At 38.1% G+C, this 16,413-nt stretch overlaps 1 protein-coding gene and 1 non-coding gene across 2 annotated transcripts; one reads left to right on the forward strand and one right to left on the reverse strand.

The window, feature by feature from the left end:
* Positions 1 to 371: 371 nt before the first annotated feature.
* LOC107822542 (uncharacterized) lies at positions 372 to 4,673 on the reverse strand. Its single transcript, XR_012701550.1, has 3 exons — positions 4,536 to 4,673; positions 1,695 to 1,785; positions 372 to 659 (listed from the first exon to the last, which is right to left on the reverse strand). It is a non-coding gene; the product is annotated as an uncharacterized LOC107822542 (transcript).
* An 8,760-nt stretch (positions 4,674 to 13,433) lies between these two features.
* On the forward strand, positions 13,434 to 14,899 carry LOC142167059 (uncharacterized). Its single transcript, XM_075227212.1, has 3 exons — positions 13,434 to 13,963; positions 14,056 to 14,329; positions 14,459 to 14,899. Exons 1-3 carry the CDS (start codon positions 13,434 to 13,436, stop codon positions 14,897 to 14,899), a joined length of 1,245 nt encoding a protein of 414 aa, XP_075083313.1.
* Positions 14,900 to 16,413: the final 1,514 nt, after the last annotated feature.

The following is a 16,413-nucleotide window of genomic DNA, read 5'->3' on the forward strand; positions in this document are numbered from 1 at the left end:
AAAAAAGGATCAAGAAACCAAGCTAGTCCAGACTGCACAGTTTATTATATTTTTTTTTTAAATCAAGAAGCTAGTAGAAAATGTCAAGGAACTTATTAAAGAAATAGAATATTCTTTTCCACCCTGATACGTTGGTATCTTCCAGTAATATACCTGAAAACAGACACCTAACTGCAAAACAAAGTTCAATATAAGTACGGTTTCTCCTTTATGCTGCGCAAACCAGAATTCATTGTATTACCGATGTTCCCCTCTTTGCTGCTCTGATGGTAGCAGCCACCAATTTAATTTAGGACGAGCAGTTTCTTTTCTTTTGCATTCCTAGTTCCAAACTTATGCTGCGCAAATGCTTAAAGTACCAGAGTCCCACATTTCCCAACTAGAATTCTTGTCCACCAATGGGTTTTTCTTTTTGAGGATCGTGAGTATTTATTACAACAGAAATAGTTTCTAAAGCATGATCCAGACTGGCAAAAGATAAGAAAAGCCCCATGAACAAAAAGGAAGTAAGAAACCTAATGACAAGGTACTAGCATTATCACAAGTCCATATTCAACTTCTGTCGCTGGCATCTATACTTGATCCTGCATCCGCCAGTGCTTCAGCCATCATCTTTTCTCTATTCTGCATTTGTCTTTCCACAGCAACCATATAGAAGCCTAAACAAGTAAGATATCAATAAAGAACAGCATCAAATATTCAAACAGAAGAGCTAAGAATAATTTAAGAACTCAGAAATGATAAGTTGCAGTAAACGTAAATATATATCAAAATCTTAGTGTATCATTATTATTCATAATTTTTCATTAGTCAACGACAATCGGTGTGTATACTGAGACTAGACTATTAGAGGGATGGAAAAAGGAGGTAGATTATCTCAGCGTCCATACCCCATAATGTCCCATAGCACCCCTCAAGACCTATACAAAATTAAAAGAATCTGAAAATTGGCATGTAAATAAAATCTAGAGAATAAAATTAAAGATACAATCCACCGCTATCATGAAAAAAATGAAAGATATGATTGAACTTTAATGGTTTTAGTGAATAAAAGCTGATCCATTCGGCCAGCGGGGTTTTGGTTCAGATTTTATCATTACTTTTTAGTTAACCAATTCTAATTAGCACAAAGAAAGTCGAAAATTAGTTATTCCAAATGTTTGAAAATTTTAAAACAAATTATAACATAGAGCATTGAAGAACAATATTTCAGTTATCTAGGAAGAACTTCTCTATGTCTTGACTGGTAGAACATTCTTTTACCCGATAGGATGTTTCTATAAGCTCTTTTCCCAATAGAGTAAACACCTTCCATATTTTAACAGATACCATCAGTTGACGAACATCACATGCAACAGTTTTAGGATGAATAAATAAGCACTTAGCAGTCAAGTAGGTACTTTCTAGCTTAATAAAGAGCTTTCGTTGTGGATCATCAATTAATATGTGGAGATTTCTGACGTATGACATTATTAAGTTTTGACGACGACAACAACAAACCAGTATAGTCCCACAAGTGGGGTCTGGGGAGGGTAGATAGTATGCAGACCTTACCCCTTCAGTGAATGTAGAGAGGCTGTTGCCAGGTAATTTGTTAATTATTTGAATTTCTGCCAGTCTATTACAGGCTTAAAATACAAATCCCTTGACTAAAAAAATCTCAAGAAACACTCAAAGAAGATTGATAGCCATACCAATTGCACTCCCAATTGCACAGACCCATAAAAGCCTCCCTGACCATTTGTCACCAACTATTCCTCTATTCCCAAAGCCCATCAGCTAAAACTGGAGCAAGGAAAACACGTATTAGAATGTGAATTTCTCGTCATGAACTACAGGGGAGGAAGGAAAACAAATTCAAACAGTAAGAAAATAGAAAAACCATGTATAACAGGGAAAAGACTTAGAACTATGAAAGAGATATTTCTCGTAGTACACCAGGTATATAGAACAATAAGAAAGCAATTAAAGTTGATTCCATGATTCCAGCTATGCTTAGCGTTAAGGCTGGTATCAACTAAATGACCCACTAAGAAGTTTCTGGAGAATATATAAACAATTGTTCATGAATATGCTTCTTATGATAGCATCTGAATGTTTTGTCCTGTATCAAATTTTATAATTTTATGACTAAAAATACCTCAAGCGTTAGAGAACCCCTAATGTATCTTTAAAGACAAATTATTATTGGGATGAAACAGGGCCCAAATAAAGCTGAAGAGATATTGAGGATTCATATGGCCGACCCCAACAAGTTTGGAATTGTGACATTGTAGTATTAGTTGTTGCTGCTGTTAATCAAATCATTAGAATTCTAGCTGTCATCATGCTTTCAAAAATTACACCAGGAATCCTTTCTATTTTAGTTTTTTCTTTCACGGGGACAGAGACATTTGACCAATACAACGGCCGCACAGCAAAGCTAAAAATAATAATTAATTACCATCTTTTTCAATCAGTAAAGGAGAAAACTAAAAATTTAATTATCATTTTACCCAATGATCAAAGTTCATAACTTTTGCTTTATAGTAAGGTCCAGTTTAGCAATCAGATCAATGAGTAAAACCAAGATATGCAGCCTTAGAAGTCCCAGAAGATCATGTAAATACTAGCACAATTTTGAAGGAAACGAGACACTGTAGGGACTATAGATCAGAATCATTCTGGAAACTGCCACCACTCCCCAACACCAAAAAAGTGTCTAAATTGGACGAATGAGAGAGCATTATGTAGCTTCTATGCAGCAAATCAAAGCTGATCCATTGGATGTTTGGATCGCTCTTCATATTTCCTAATTAGCTCCAATAGCAAAAAGTGAAAGTTCACTTAGATACGAAAGAAAGAGTAGGGAGCACTGAAATAAAACAATTGAAAACGAAAAAAGAAGACCAAAACCCACAAATACAAAACTATTTTGCAGAAACAATGCTCGAAAAGGAGAAGCAAGCGAGAGCAACAAACATAATAATAAATGAAATCCAAACACTCAGGTGTGAGAGAGAGCGAGACTGTCAAATTGTTCTTCAAGGGACCAAACAGGTCAGCAAACTCAATGCCAGTGCCAGATAGTAAAGAATGAATACTATTTTCAAGATAGCTATAATTATTGCAAGAACATTCAGAAAGTTATTAGATACTTAGCATGAGAAACTATAGGGAGCGACTAGGTCAGTAAACTCCAATACTAGTAGCAAATAGTAAAGGATGAGTATTAATAAACGAAATACGCGAAAACCATTTCTATTTATTTTCCCCTCAATTACAAAATCAGTTAATAAGGGGAATGCAGCATTATGAAAAAAGAAACATCTTGAGTCAGGGCTTAGATAATATAAGCTGGACAGAGTTAAAGCACTCTAGTTTGGCACCTGGAACCAACTTGGAGTAGTCTAATACTCTAATATGCATCGGGAGTTATTGATTGAAGAAGTTCATTAGGGTAACATTTGGACGACGGAATCTGGATATACAAAGAGGATTCCAAGTCATGAATCTTGTATTTAAGGGTATGAAACTCTTGGCAATTGAAATCCCTTTTTTGGATGTTGAAAATGATTTCATCATTTGAAACCTAGGAATTGAAAGGAATGGAACATAGTGGAAAGTTTTATTAATTGATGAAGCAGTTCCTAAATTTTTCTTTTCTAGGGAAAATGGTATAATATTTCACATATGATATGAGAAGTGGAGAATATAATAGAGAACTTTGTTTCGAGAAAAACGGAAAAGGAAAAGAAAGAAGACAGAGAGAGGAAGCAAATAACACCAAAACAACTGTTTTTTTTATATGGTAACTTTAAAACAACTGAACTTGTAAAAGCGCAAACAAGATAGGTCCTTGAGATGATTAAAATCAGAATAAAACCAATAGCAAAGCTACAAAACAAGAAAGAGCTTGAAGTTACTCCTAGCTAAAGAAGCATATGTATTGAAAAATCAAGGGCCCTAGACCATCCAATTTTCCATCTCCTTACTTCTGAGGTTTAGGCACTAAAGTTCAAGTTCAAGGCATCTGCAAAATTCCATTATTAGTACTTTGCCTGCTGAACTAAAGTAGATCAAACTAACTATCCAATTGGATGATCACTCGGTTCGCAGCAAGATCATATTTTTCCATACATTTTACAATAATTTTAATACTAAAACATTGTGATTTATATAGAAGTATTTTCTTATTAAGTTTCTGAATATGTAAATTTTGTATTGCAACAATTAAGGATGCCCAATGCAAGACTATATATGGTTTAACCCTCATCCTTCTTCTGGAGAAAAGAAAAAAAAACTTAGTACTTTGAACTTTTCATTTTCGAAACAGAGGGAATTAAAAAAAATGCTCAAATTCAGTTTCCAAATCAAAATTATACAGAGTGGTTGAAATGAATTCAGGAAATAAGTCATAAATTCAGTAAATGAACTAATCAAATGAATAAAAAATCCTCGTACAACAAATTGCTCTAGAGTTCTGACATCCTCTATCAGGTCAGACACACAAAAGATAAGAAAAAGAGATAAAACATAAAGGACGAAGAATCTACCGTCTGATACGGTTAGAAATTGCTTAGCCACAAACTAAAGAGAACTGCGGTGCGAAAAACGGAAAGTCCTTCAGTCGAGTTTACTGGATCCGGAACTTTAACAAGCCCAAGACTTTGTGGGCGAGTTCTGTTAGTATTTAAATTTATTTTTTGTATTAATAATATTAAGTTCAATAAATATGATTAATACAGTTTGTATTAATTATTAGCTGAAGTTGCCAAATATACTTTTTTTAAGGGCATTATTTATGTTTTGTTTCTGTTTTAAAAGGTTTTGCACATATTCCCTATTTTTTGCTTTCATAATCCGAAGATGGAAAACTTTATCCTACCGTTTTTTTTACAAACTTTAGAGCAATGGCCTTTAGGTTGGTCATAATATTTGTCTCTGGAGCTCAACTTCTCTTGCGCGTTGAGCCGGACCAATGCTTTCTTTCAGAGGCGGACCTATGTTATCAAGTGAGGGGTCACCGACACCCGAACAGTTCGGCAAATTTTTTTATGAATGCATATATATATATTTAGAAAATATTAATATATTAGCAATGGCACCCTGTATAAAAAGTAGGGCGGTTCAAAATCGAACCGTAATCGTTAACCGAACTGAACCGATAGCTTATTGACTAATTAGTATCGGGTTATCGGGGTAATGGTTGGTGAACAGATTGAGATTTTATAATTAAGAGCTTAATGATTTGAGAACGAATTACTCAATTTTCTTATCAAATAAACCGTTAACCCGTTAAATTTTTTTTATACTTTTGCTCCTATGTATATAAAGTACTATTGAAATCCTAAATGGCTACATCCCTAATTCTCACTCTCAATTGAATTCATTCCGCAACAGAGAGTGAGAAGTCGACCAATCATCTCTCATAAGTCCTGTGAGCACCTAATTTTTGACTATATTTGAAATTTTATCACCTTACAACAACAACATAAACCCAGTATAATCTCACTAGTGGGGTCTGGGGAGGGTAGTATATACGCAGACCTTACCCCTACCATGAGGTAGAGAGGCTGTTTCCAATAGACCCTCGGCATCCTTCCCTCCAAGAACTCTCCACCTTGCTCTTGGGGTGACTCGAACTCACAACCTCTTAGTTGGAAGTGGAGGTTGCTTACCATCAGAGCAACCCCTCTTGTCTAACAGGTTGATCCAAATGTTTGCAAAATGTAAGTTCACTCCTATTATAAGAAATTATCTTCTTAATTTTATATGCAGCAGATCAGAGTTGTGACGAAAATGGTACGCACTTTATATTATTTTACCAGGACAGAGAAAGAGCTTGGATGTTTGCAGGAGATGTACCATGGCAGTATGTACTTACATTTTCTGTTCTTTTTAGTTATTTTATTTTAAATTAAAAAACGGATGGGGATTAAAAAATAGGAAAAGTAGAAATATAAAATTAAAAAGTAAAAGTAAAAGTAGGTAGAAATTGTTTAATAAAAAAAGTAAAAGAAAGTGAAAAATTAAAAAAATAAAAGTAAAAGAATGTGAAAATTTAAAAAATGAAAAGTAAAATAAAGTTGGAATAAAAAAAATAAAAGTAAGGGTATCTTAATTTATTTATTTTTAAAAAAAAGTAAAAGTAAGTGGGAAATAAAAAAAGAAAAGTAAAATAAGTGGAAAATAAAAAAAGTAAAAGTAAGTGAGAAATAAAAAAAGAAAAGTAAAATAAGTGGGAAATAAAAAAAAAAAGTAAAAAAAGTGGGATTTTAAATATATTAAAAGTAAAAAAAGTGAAAAATTAAAAAATAAAAGTAAAGGAAAGTGGAGAATTTTTTTTAAAAAAAAAAAATAAGAAAAATGGGAAATGAAAATTCTTTTTAATTAAAAATAAAAAAATAAATAAAAATCTGAAAATTCCGAATTTTTTTTAATGTGATGGAAAAAAAAGAGAGAAAGAAAGGAAAAAAAAATAGGGAGGAAGGAATTGAGAAAAAAATATTTTCTTCTTCTAGGATAAGGAAATTTCTACTCGTGTCATTCTTTCTTCGGCTTTCTTTCGAAATATCCAGCAGCTTCACCACCCCAAAACCACTAGCCCTTGACTACTTTTGAGCCATCATTAACCCCTCTCCCCTCCCCTCCCCTCCCCCCCCCCCCCACTCCAAAAAAAAAAACTCTAAAAATAGCCACTAAATCGTCAGTTTTGCAAGGTCGATTGAGGTTGCAAGTTGAGATTTGCCGCTCGAGTTTTTCGTGGTCCGAAGGGTCCAGTTGAGAGCTATCCGATCATTGAGTGGTTGTAATTTAAATCCACAATCATCAATACAAAGGTTCACTTCTCTTTCTATTTTGTTTTTTTTTCTCGTTAATGTTTTGGGTCACTCTGTTTTAATTTAACTTTGAGTATGATATGATTGAGTTCGCATCTGAGTGTGCTAAGATTAATTTGTTCTCATGTTGAGTATTTGTTAAGATTAATTTATTGTCCTTTTTAGTAGTTCATATGGTTAATTTTATTGATGAATATGTATTAATTCGTTACTTTTCTTGTTTATTCAATGAAGTAATGGCTTTCCATTTTAACATGCTTTAGTTTCATTTTGATCTCCTATCTTAGTGACTAAATTGATCCTGATCTATCTTTTCCTGCCATAAATTTAGTCTAATTTCAAATATTGTTTAGCAGTAAAATTATAAGAGATTAGGTTGGGCCATGATTGGTGTAAGACTTTAATTGAACTTCCCTAGCGTATTTATGGGCTAATTGTTGTACATGACCAAAAATAAATAAACATTCACAAGCTAGCCAACTTTTTCCATAATTAATTTACTTCATTTCCTCCGTAACAATATACATACCTCATGACCTTACAATAATGTCAAATTTAGTAATTGAATAATATTCGAACACCGTAGCTTGATTTAGGCGCGATTAATAATAAATTATCGTGACTATGGGTACGGTTCCTATGGCATAGTCATGATACGTAAACCCCAATTCAAGTGTGCGTTTCACGCGACTTGACCGTAACTTCAAATAATAATAAAAATAAACATGTTATAAATCGCGGGTGCGTTTCACGTGGCGCGGTTCGCAATGTGTACCAAAACGACAAGTGTGCGATATCGCGATTTGTTCAAATAAATTCCATAAATATTAAAAAGCGGTAAAAGACAAAAATGCACAATGAGTTTAAAACATGTAATAAATCAGATAATTACGCCAAGTATTAATTGTTAAGCGACCGTGCTAAAACCACGGAACTCGGGAGTACCTCACACCTTCTCCCAAGTTAACAGAATTCCTTACCCGGTCTTCTGTGTTCGCGGACCAAAAATAAGAGTCAAATTTCCTCGATTTGGGATTCTAAAATAAATCGGTGACTTGGGACACCATAAATTATTCCAAGTGGCGACTCTGAATAAATAAATAATCCTATTTCGAATAATGTCACTTAAATTGGAAAAATTCCCTATCCCCTATCCCCTCGGGAAAAAGGAGGTGTGACAGCTCTGGCGACTCTGCTGGGGATTAAGAACCCAGAATCTCTGGTTCAGGGTTCAGAATTCGAGCTTAGAATAGCTGTTATACTTAGCTTTTATTTATTATCTGATTTTTATGTGTTTGAGCCTAATGTGCTAAATGCCGCTTTTTACCGCTTTGATATTGCTTGAACTGTATATAAACTGTTACGAAACCCTCTTCTCTCTGAGTCTTCTAAATCTTTTGGGAAGCGTGTGCTTTGCGTGGCTTCTTTTCTGTTAGAGTCATACCCTAATTTTAGAACGAGGTTCGGACAAGTTGCAAAGCCGGTGAAGCTTCTGTATTCCCGGTACGTTGTCCCCCCTCGGCTCGAGTTGTCTGCTCGGGTAAGCCAGGTCTAGAACAATACACCTAGGATCTAAACCTAGAATAACATAGCCTCATGCCGGATCTCTAGTAGGAACGTTTATTTGCATCACGTGCATTTGACTTTGGGGACTCAACATAGGGGTTGGGTCCGTCTAGGATAGGTGTACCCAATATATTGGACCATCTTGATGCATTTTACGTGCTATTTGTGCATATATTTGTTTCGACTTGCATGTTGACCGGCTTCTAGAATAGGAAAAGGGAACCAAGAAAAAATAAAGAGTGAGGTAAAAAAAAAAAAAATTACCCGATTTTGAAAATCCAGGTATTTGAAAAATACTGAAACTCTAGAAAAAAAAAATCATTTTCAAAATAAGTTGTGTTTTCCTATTGCTCCAAAACCTACCGAACTACGCAGGTCTGATTCTCACCGGATGTGAGATACGTAGGCAACCCCTATCAGGTCCGACCACATTTTTTCAAAACTAACCAAAATAAGAACCTTTTGAAACATGATCATCACCAAAGGTCGTTCTTGTCAAAATAGCCTTAAAACATTCTCTTGGAGCGCCGAAAAGCTGTTTTCACAAAAATAGCCACAATGTAAACCCAAGTTAGTCTTTTCTCCTATAACCAACCTCAGTTGGCAGAAACAACCCTAAAAACTTTTCTCAAGTGTTGAAAGGGCCGTATTTGCAACAAAAAAAAAATATTACGAAATTTACCGATTTGGATTTTTAAAATTAACCACTTTGTGTTTTTGAAAAATGTGTTGTTTTGATTTTTGTCCTCAATTTGTGTGCAGAATGAGCACCGTTGAGAATGTACCTTTCGGGTCGTAGATGAGATTCCACTGGGACTCCACATGTGGTGGAATGACCTGGGGGAGGTCAGCAAGCTTTATGTGACAAAGGCTTTAGGTGGGCTCACCGGGCTTCTGAAAATTAAACCAAGGCTTGATATAATTGAAGCTTTGATACCGTTTTGGGACCCGACGCACAATGTTTTTCACTTCTCTGATTTTGAGTTGACCCCTTTGCTAGAAGAGATGGCAGGTTATGTTGGTCTTGACGGGAATCTCAGGCACCGATATCCAGTAGCACCAAGACCTGTAACTTCTCATAAGTTTTTGGACCTTCTGAGCATTAGCCGGCAGGTTAAAGATGGAAATTTGGTCAAAGGATTTTGCACATTCCACTTCTTATACAGCCGGTATGGGGATCCCCGAGGATTTGAGGCTCCGGACAATGGTTTGAGTCATCAGGGAAATAAACACAAATGGGAAGCACACAGAGGTTTAGCCTTCATAGTTGCCTTTTTAGGCACTCTGATATGCCCAAGGAGTGACAGACATATAGAGCTAGGACTTGCAGGAATGGCCAACTTTATGGTCAAAAAGGCCAACGGCACTCTTATACCGATAATTCTCGCAGAAATCTATCGAGCTCTAACTGCCCGTCGAGCTGGAACAAAGTTCTTTGAGGGTTGCAACTTGCTTTTGCAAATGTGGCTGGTGAAACATCTTTGCCATCGCCCGAGGTACATGAACTACGGTCTGACCGGACTCGATTCCATTGAAGAATACGGAAACCGGGTAAACGGTCATGAGTTACCGGAGGTTACTGAGGCTTGGTTCGCGTATTTGAGTTTTTTGACCGCAAACCGAATTGAGTGGACTTTCAGTTGGCTCACGGTCAACGAGGTTATTTACATGTCTGCCGGAGTGTGCTTTCTTTTATTGATGGGACTTCAGAGTATTCAGCCATATGCTCCGCATCGAGTCCTACGCCAATTGGGAAGATACCAAACAGTCCCTTATGATGAAGATTTGAGTCCACAGGTTATTGAACTATGCCCAAAAGCCGCATTCCCAGAAGAAAAGGTTCGCCAGATTTGGCACCAATGTAGGTTTCTGGAGCCACAGACTCAAGTACGGGATTGTTCCTCGGGTGAAGTAGAATCTAACTACACAACCTGGTATGGTAAGAGAGTTCGAGTCGATCAAGAGACAGAACATCCCGCCAAAAGACCCCATGTCCAACAATTCACCGATGGAGCACGAGAACAATAGGTTTGGTTAGCTAAAAAAAAGGAATACCGGACCACCATAAGCAAACTAGAGGATCAAATCAAAAACCTTAAATTTAACAGTAGTTTGCAGGCTGCCGATGATGAAGGAGAAAAGAAAAGGTTGGCCCGAGAAAATGAAGCCCTCCGAGCTCAGATTCAGAAAATGAAAATAGTTGCTGAAAACCCGGTAAAAAGCAAAAAAAATGAAAGACTCATAAGCAATCTGAAGCAGAAAGTTCATGATTATGGGTTTGATTTGACAAAGGCCGAGGATGAATTGGCAAAAGCTCAGGCAAAATTGGCGAATAATGCAGAAGAACGGGCAAGGTGTGTTCAGCATTTAAAGCAAAAGTATGATAGAGGGGTCGCGATCTTAAGGGAAAAGCTGACTAATCTCGAAAATAAAATGGTCCAACAAATAAAGGATTTCAAAGCTGAAAGAGAGCATTGCTATACATTGATTTCCCGATTGGAAGAAGTCATACAACAATTGCAAGACCAAAACCATACGGCCACACAAGTGTTGGAGGCCCGGTTTCAGCAAATTGGACGCTTGCTCCAAGAAAAGGGCGTTATTAGAATGAGGATTAAAGAAATCGCTGATTACGTTGCAATGAAATGCCATGAATGCGAAGATATGACCAGGTCCATGTTCTTTACTTCTGTGATGACTTTTGTCCGTCATGTGATGGATGATTTAGAGTATCTTCAAGAAGAGATTGCACGCATGCCCACGTCGAGACCGACTGATGTACCACGGGGCCCCGGAGTAGTATTAGAGGCTCTTATGTATTTCTGATTTTTTTATTATTATTATTTTTGGCTTTGAGTCTGTATTTTACCTTTTCGAGTCTATTTTTTTTTGTTTTGAGTATGTATGTTTAATTATCAGTATTTCCAAAATCTTTGTAATAGAAAAACCCAAAAAGATTTTATTTAATGAAATATTGAAAAAAACCAAAAACCAAAATTTTCTTTTCTTTTATTCTGCATTTATTTCCTGAACTACGTAATGATCTGATTCATGCGGCGTCATGATACGTAGGCAATCCCCATCGGATTCGATCGTAGCTATAGACAATCTGAGTGAAAAATAAAGAAAAAGAGAGGAAAATAAGGAAAATTGAGTGAACAAGAAAGAAAAAAGAGTGAAAAATAAAAGAGCAAAAACAACAATAAGGGAAGAAAAAATAAATAAGGATTCGAAATTTGAGAAAAGAGATAGTAAAGCCGGGATAAAACATACAGCCGTTGCAAAGACATTTAGAAACATTTAATTGTTTAAGTGCATGGCATCCCCAATATGTGATTCCTTATCTCTTAAAAATCTCAAACTAACCAGATTGTTGTGTGTGCAAATATCAACGGTCCTGTTTAGGTAGTTAGTTTTGTGGTAATCTGGCTTCCCATCCTTACTTCACGAGATCTAAAGGCAGTGTTCATATGGCCTCTGAAAGTCATCTACCAATTATTGAGCCTGAGGATAGTCCTGTATAGGCTATTCCACAGTTAGAGTCCGCAGCCACTGAGGGAAATAGGAGGTTGCGCGTCCGCATGTTAGAAATGTGGGAAGCTTGGTCTAATGGCAAAGAACCGCCCAGTATAATCCCCGGATTTCCTGAACTTCTTCCCAGGACGAGTGGAATCTCTAATGTCCCCATCCCAGTAACAAACCCATTCATCCCGTTTGGGTACCCCACTATATCGGCCAATTTCACCGGTATGCCTTCTGAGGTTCGCCCTCAGGCACCATTTTCAGGGGTACCTTCTACATTATTCACCGCACCACCAGTCTCTACTACGGCACAACCAAACAGTTCCCAGACCATGCTTCTAGCCTTCATCTTTCACTTTTCAAGTCCCGTAATTTCAGCTAGATAACGCTCATGTTACCCCAAACTCTTACCCTCAGCACCCGCAGTTTGAGTCTTCTATGGAACAGGAAAGAGCTATGAGAAACCCCGAGCAATAAGAGATGGTTCGGAACATGAAAAGCCTCAAAAAAGGTCTGAAGAACATGCAAGGCCTGAGTAGCCAAAAGAGTGTCTCCTACTCCGATCTGTGTATATTTCCTCATGTTCATTTGCCCGTTGATTTTAAAATACCAAAATTTGAAAAGTACGATGGGTACGGAGACCCGATCGCTCATTTGAAAAGATATTGCAATCAACTGAGAGGGGTAGTTGGAAAAGAAGAACTTTTGATGGCCTATTTCGGGGAGAGCTTGACGGGAATTGCGTCAGAATGGTTCATAGATCAGGACATCTCCCATTGGCATATATGGGATGACTTGGCTCGAGATTTCGTCAGGCAATTTTAATACAATATTGATATAGCTCCAGGTAGGAATTCTCTGACCAATTTCAAGAAGAAAACCGCGAAAAGCTTCCGTGAATATGCTATCAAGTGGCGTGAGCAAGCATCCAGAGTGAAACCGCCTATGGATGAGGCAGAAATGGTCAATGTTTTCTTGCAGACCCAAGAGGCCGATTACTTTCAGAACATGATGTATGCAATGGGCAAACCTTTTGCAGAGGCCATAAAAATCGGAGAAATGGTAGAAAATGGCTTGAAAACTGGCCGAATCATAAGTCAATCTGCTTTGAGAGCCACCTCCCAAGCCATCCAGAACGGCTCGGGAGGTTTAGCAAATCGAAAGAAGAGGGAAGAAAGAGCCATGATGACTTCAGGCTTGAGAGGCCCACATCGATCCCGCGATCATTCTTACCTGCCTTCCAGAACCCCACAACACTACTACCCCCATCAAGATGCAGCATATGTCGTGGTGCCGCCTCCCTATGCGGTGATGAATGCCCAACCTTATACACGGCCACAACAACACTACAACCAAAACTGAGCTCCACCTCCCAGAAATAACCATCCTTACCAAGCTCCATATAACCCCCGTCCCCCACAAAACAATTACCAACATAATACACGCCCTCTTGAGCATCCTAGGAGAAACGACTTCACCCATATTGGTGAGTCCTACTCTAGCTTGTTTCCAAAATTAGTCCAGATGGGTCTATTGCAATTTGTGCCTCCAAACCGGCAAAATCCAAAATCTCCATCATACCGGTCCGGTACTAGGTGTGCCTATCATTCAGGGGCAGAGGGTCATGATACGGAGGATTGTTGGACTCTCAAGAGAGCCGTTGAGAATTTGATAGAACAAAAACGAGTGGTGCTGAGGGACGAGGAAGTCCCCAATGTGACTAACAATCCATTACCGACTCGCAACAACGGGACGGTCATTGGAATGATTTGTGATGATAAAGAGTTTTATCCAGCTTTGAAAGCTATCATCGCCATTGTCGATTCAGAGGCAAGACCTAAAGCGGCGGTGAAACAAGCCAGAAATGAGAAGAAAATCACTCTAACTCCTCAAATTACAGAAACAAATACTGGGGCAGCACCTGCTAAGGACGCAATTCTCTATGTTCCTAGGGCCCCAAGGAAAGAACAACTCATGTTGAATACTCCCAAAAGATTTGAGCAGAGGAAAGTCACGCTAAATGTGCCAAAAGGGACTTATGTGGTGCGGGGCCGGTAATTTCACCAAGGCTGAATGAGCCCGTGGTTATTAGCCGCGCACCACAAAACCTTATGAGAGACCCCAGTGCAGTCTCCTGGAATTACAGCAAAACAGTGGTTACTTACAAGGGGAAAGAGATTATGGGAGAGGTGAACGAAATGAACCAACCTAAGAAGTACCACAACCTAGAAGAGCAAAAGATGTTAAAATTGAGCAAGGATAAACGGTTTTCGCCTAAGAAGCCTATGAATTCTGAGGAAGCAGAAGAGTTTTTCCAAAAAATGAAAACTTTGGAATATGCAATAATTGACCAGCTCAGGAAGACTCCTTCCCAGGTTTTACTTTTATCTCTTTTTATTAGCTCAAATGAACATCAGAAGGTACTCCTGAAAATATTGAACGAGGCATATGTCCCGGTTGAAACTTTAGTTGAACAACTGAAAAGAATGGCTGAACAATTCTTTGAAGTTAATAGGATTTCCTTCAGCCGTGATGATTTTCCCCAATAGGGAGCCGCCCACAACAAAGCCCTTCACTTGACTGTCAAATGCGAAGGTTATTATATGAAGAGAGTCATGCTAGATGGTGGGTCTGGGCTCGATATTTGCCCTCTCTCAACGCTCCAGAGGATGAAAATTGGAACAGAAAGAATCCGACCAAACAATGTATGTGTGCGCGCTCTTGATGGTGTCAAACGAGACACAATAGGGGAAATTGATTTGATTTTGACCATTGGCCCTGTGGATTTCGACGTAACTTTCCAGGTTCTGGACATGGATACTACATATAATTTTCTCCTAGGAAGACCATGGATTCACACTGCAGGATCTGTGCCCTCCACTCTTCATCAAATGGTCAAATTTGAACATGAAAACCAAGAAATTGTTGTCCACGAGGAGGATGAACAGTCCATTTACAAGGACCCTTTCAGTCCCATGTCTCGAAGCTAGAGAAGGAAGTGAGCACATTATCTACCAAGCCTTCGAAATTGTGATTGCTGATAAATACGAAGAAGGCGCCCCGTTTCCTCAACCTTGCTTATCTAATTCCTCGGTCATGGTTGCCACTGAAATGATTAAACATAGGTACAAGACCAGAAAGGGGCTCGAGGTATATCTACAAGGCATCATAGAGCCCGTTACGTCAACCGCCAATGAGAAGTTCTTTGGCGTAGGTTTCCGAGCTACAGAGGCTGATAGAAAATGGGCTGATGAGCACAAGAAAAATGGGTGGGTCCTGGCTCAGCCCGTTCCGCATCTCACCAAGTCATTTATTGATCCCAAATATGTAGAAGAATAAGAAGAAGAGGCCTTCACGGCTGAAGAGATTGAGGATATTTGTGAAGCCATGAAACGAATGATGTATGAGTCCCACATGGTCCAGCCGAGGGAAGGAACGAGCACTGCTGAGGTGTTATACATGGGGCCAAATTCCAAGCTTCAGAATTGAAAAGCTACCCCATTCCCTGTCAGGCGGGAATCCCGGTAGTCGAGTCTTGCCATCTTTTCTACATTACGAGTTATTTCAGGGTGTAACTCGAATGTTTTTATTTTATTTTCTTTTGATTTCGATGTAAACCCTTTTATCTTTAATTCAATGAAATGAAATCAATATTTCATCATCAATGGATGCTTCCTTTTTCTTTATTCTAATTTTACTATTTTTCTTATCTTTTCCTTTTCAGTTCTAATAATGCGGACTTAAATAACATGACATGCTTGCAGACTTCATGCCCAGATCCTAAAACGCCGTCTAACTGTGAAATAATGAATCAAGATCCAGAATATGATGAAGATGAGGCTTTTAGGGAAATAAATCGAGAATTGGAACAATTTGAGAATAATCCTAAGCCAAACTTAAATGAAACTGAGCCAGTTAATTTGGGTAGTCCAGAAGAGGTCCGAGAAACCATGATAAGCATTTACGCCGATGAAAGAACTAGGGATGCATTGATCCAACTTTTGTTTGAATTCAAGGATGTGTTTGCATGGTTCTATGATGATATGCCAGGTTTGAGCGTTGATTTGGTAGTACATAAATTGCCAACTTATCCCAGTTACCCACGTGTACAACAAAAGCAAAGAAAGTTTAAAACGGAAATCAGTGATTTGATCAAAGAAGAAGTCACCAAACAATTAAAAGTTGGTGTGATTCAGGTGGTCCGATACACCACGTGGTTGGCTAATGTGGTCCCAGTGCTGAAGAAAGATGGGAAAACCCGAGTGTGTGTTGATTATCGGGATTTAAACAAAGCAAGTCCCAAGGACAACTTTCCACTACCAAATATTCGTATTCTTGTTGACAACTATGCCAAACATGAGATACAGTCTTTCGTGGATTGTTATGCTAGGTATCACCAGGTTCTGATGGATGAGGATGATGCAGAAAAGACGGCTTTCACCACGCCGTGAGGCACTTATTGTTACAAAGTCATGCCATTCGATTTGAAAAAGACCGGGGCAAC

This window comes from Nicotiana tabacum, chromosome 2, assembly GCF_000715075.1.
Source record: "Nicotiana tabacum cultivar K326 chromosome 2, ASM71507v2, whole genome shotgun sequence".
NCBI classification, from domain to species: Eukaryota; Viridiplantae; Streptophyta; class Magnoliopsida; order Solanales; family Solanaceae; genus Nicotiana; species Nicotiana tabacum.

What these genes read in the sequence shown, in the direction of transcription:
- LOC142167059 (XM_075227212.1), top strand. Translation starts at nt 13,434, where the DNA reads ATGGGTCTATTGCAATTTGTGCCTCCAAACCGGCAAAATCCAAAATCT. An exon ending in ACTTATGTGGTGCGGGGCCG is followed by an intron (nt 13,964 to 14,055) that starts GTAATTTCACCA and finishes CTGGAATTACAG; the next exon opens with CAAAACAGTGGTTACTTACA. An exon ending in GCTCAAATGAACATCAGAAG is followed by an intron (nt 14,330 to 14,458) that starts GTACTCCTGAAA and finishes TTTCCCCAATAG; the next exon opens with GGAGCCGCCCACAACAAAGC.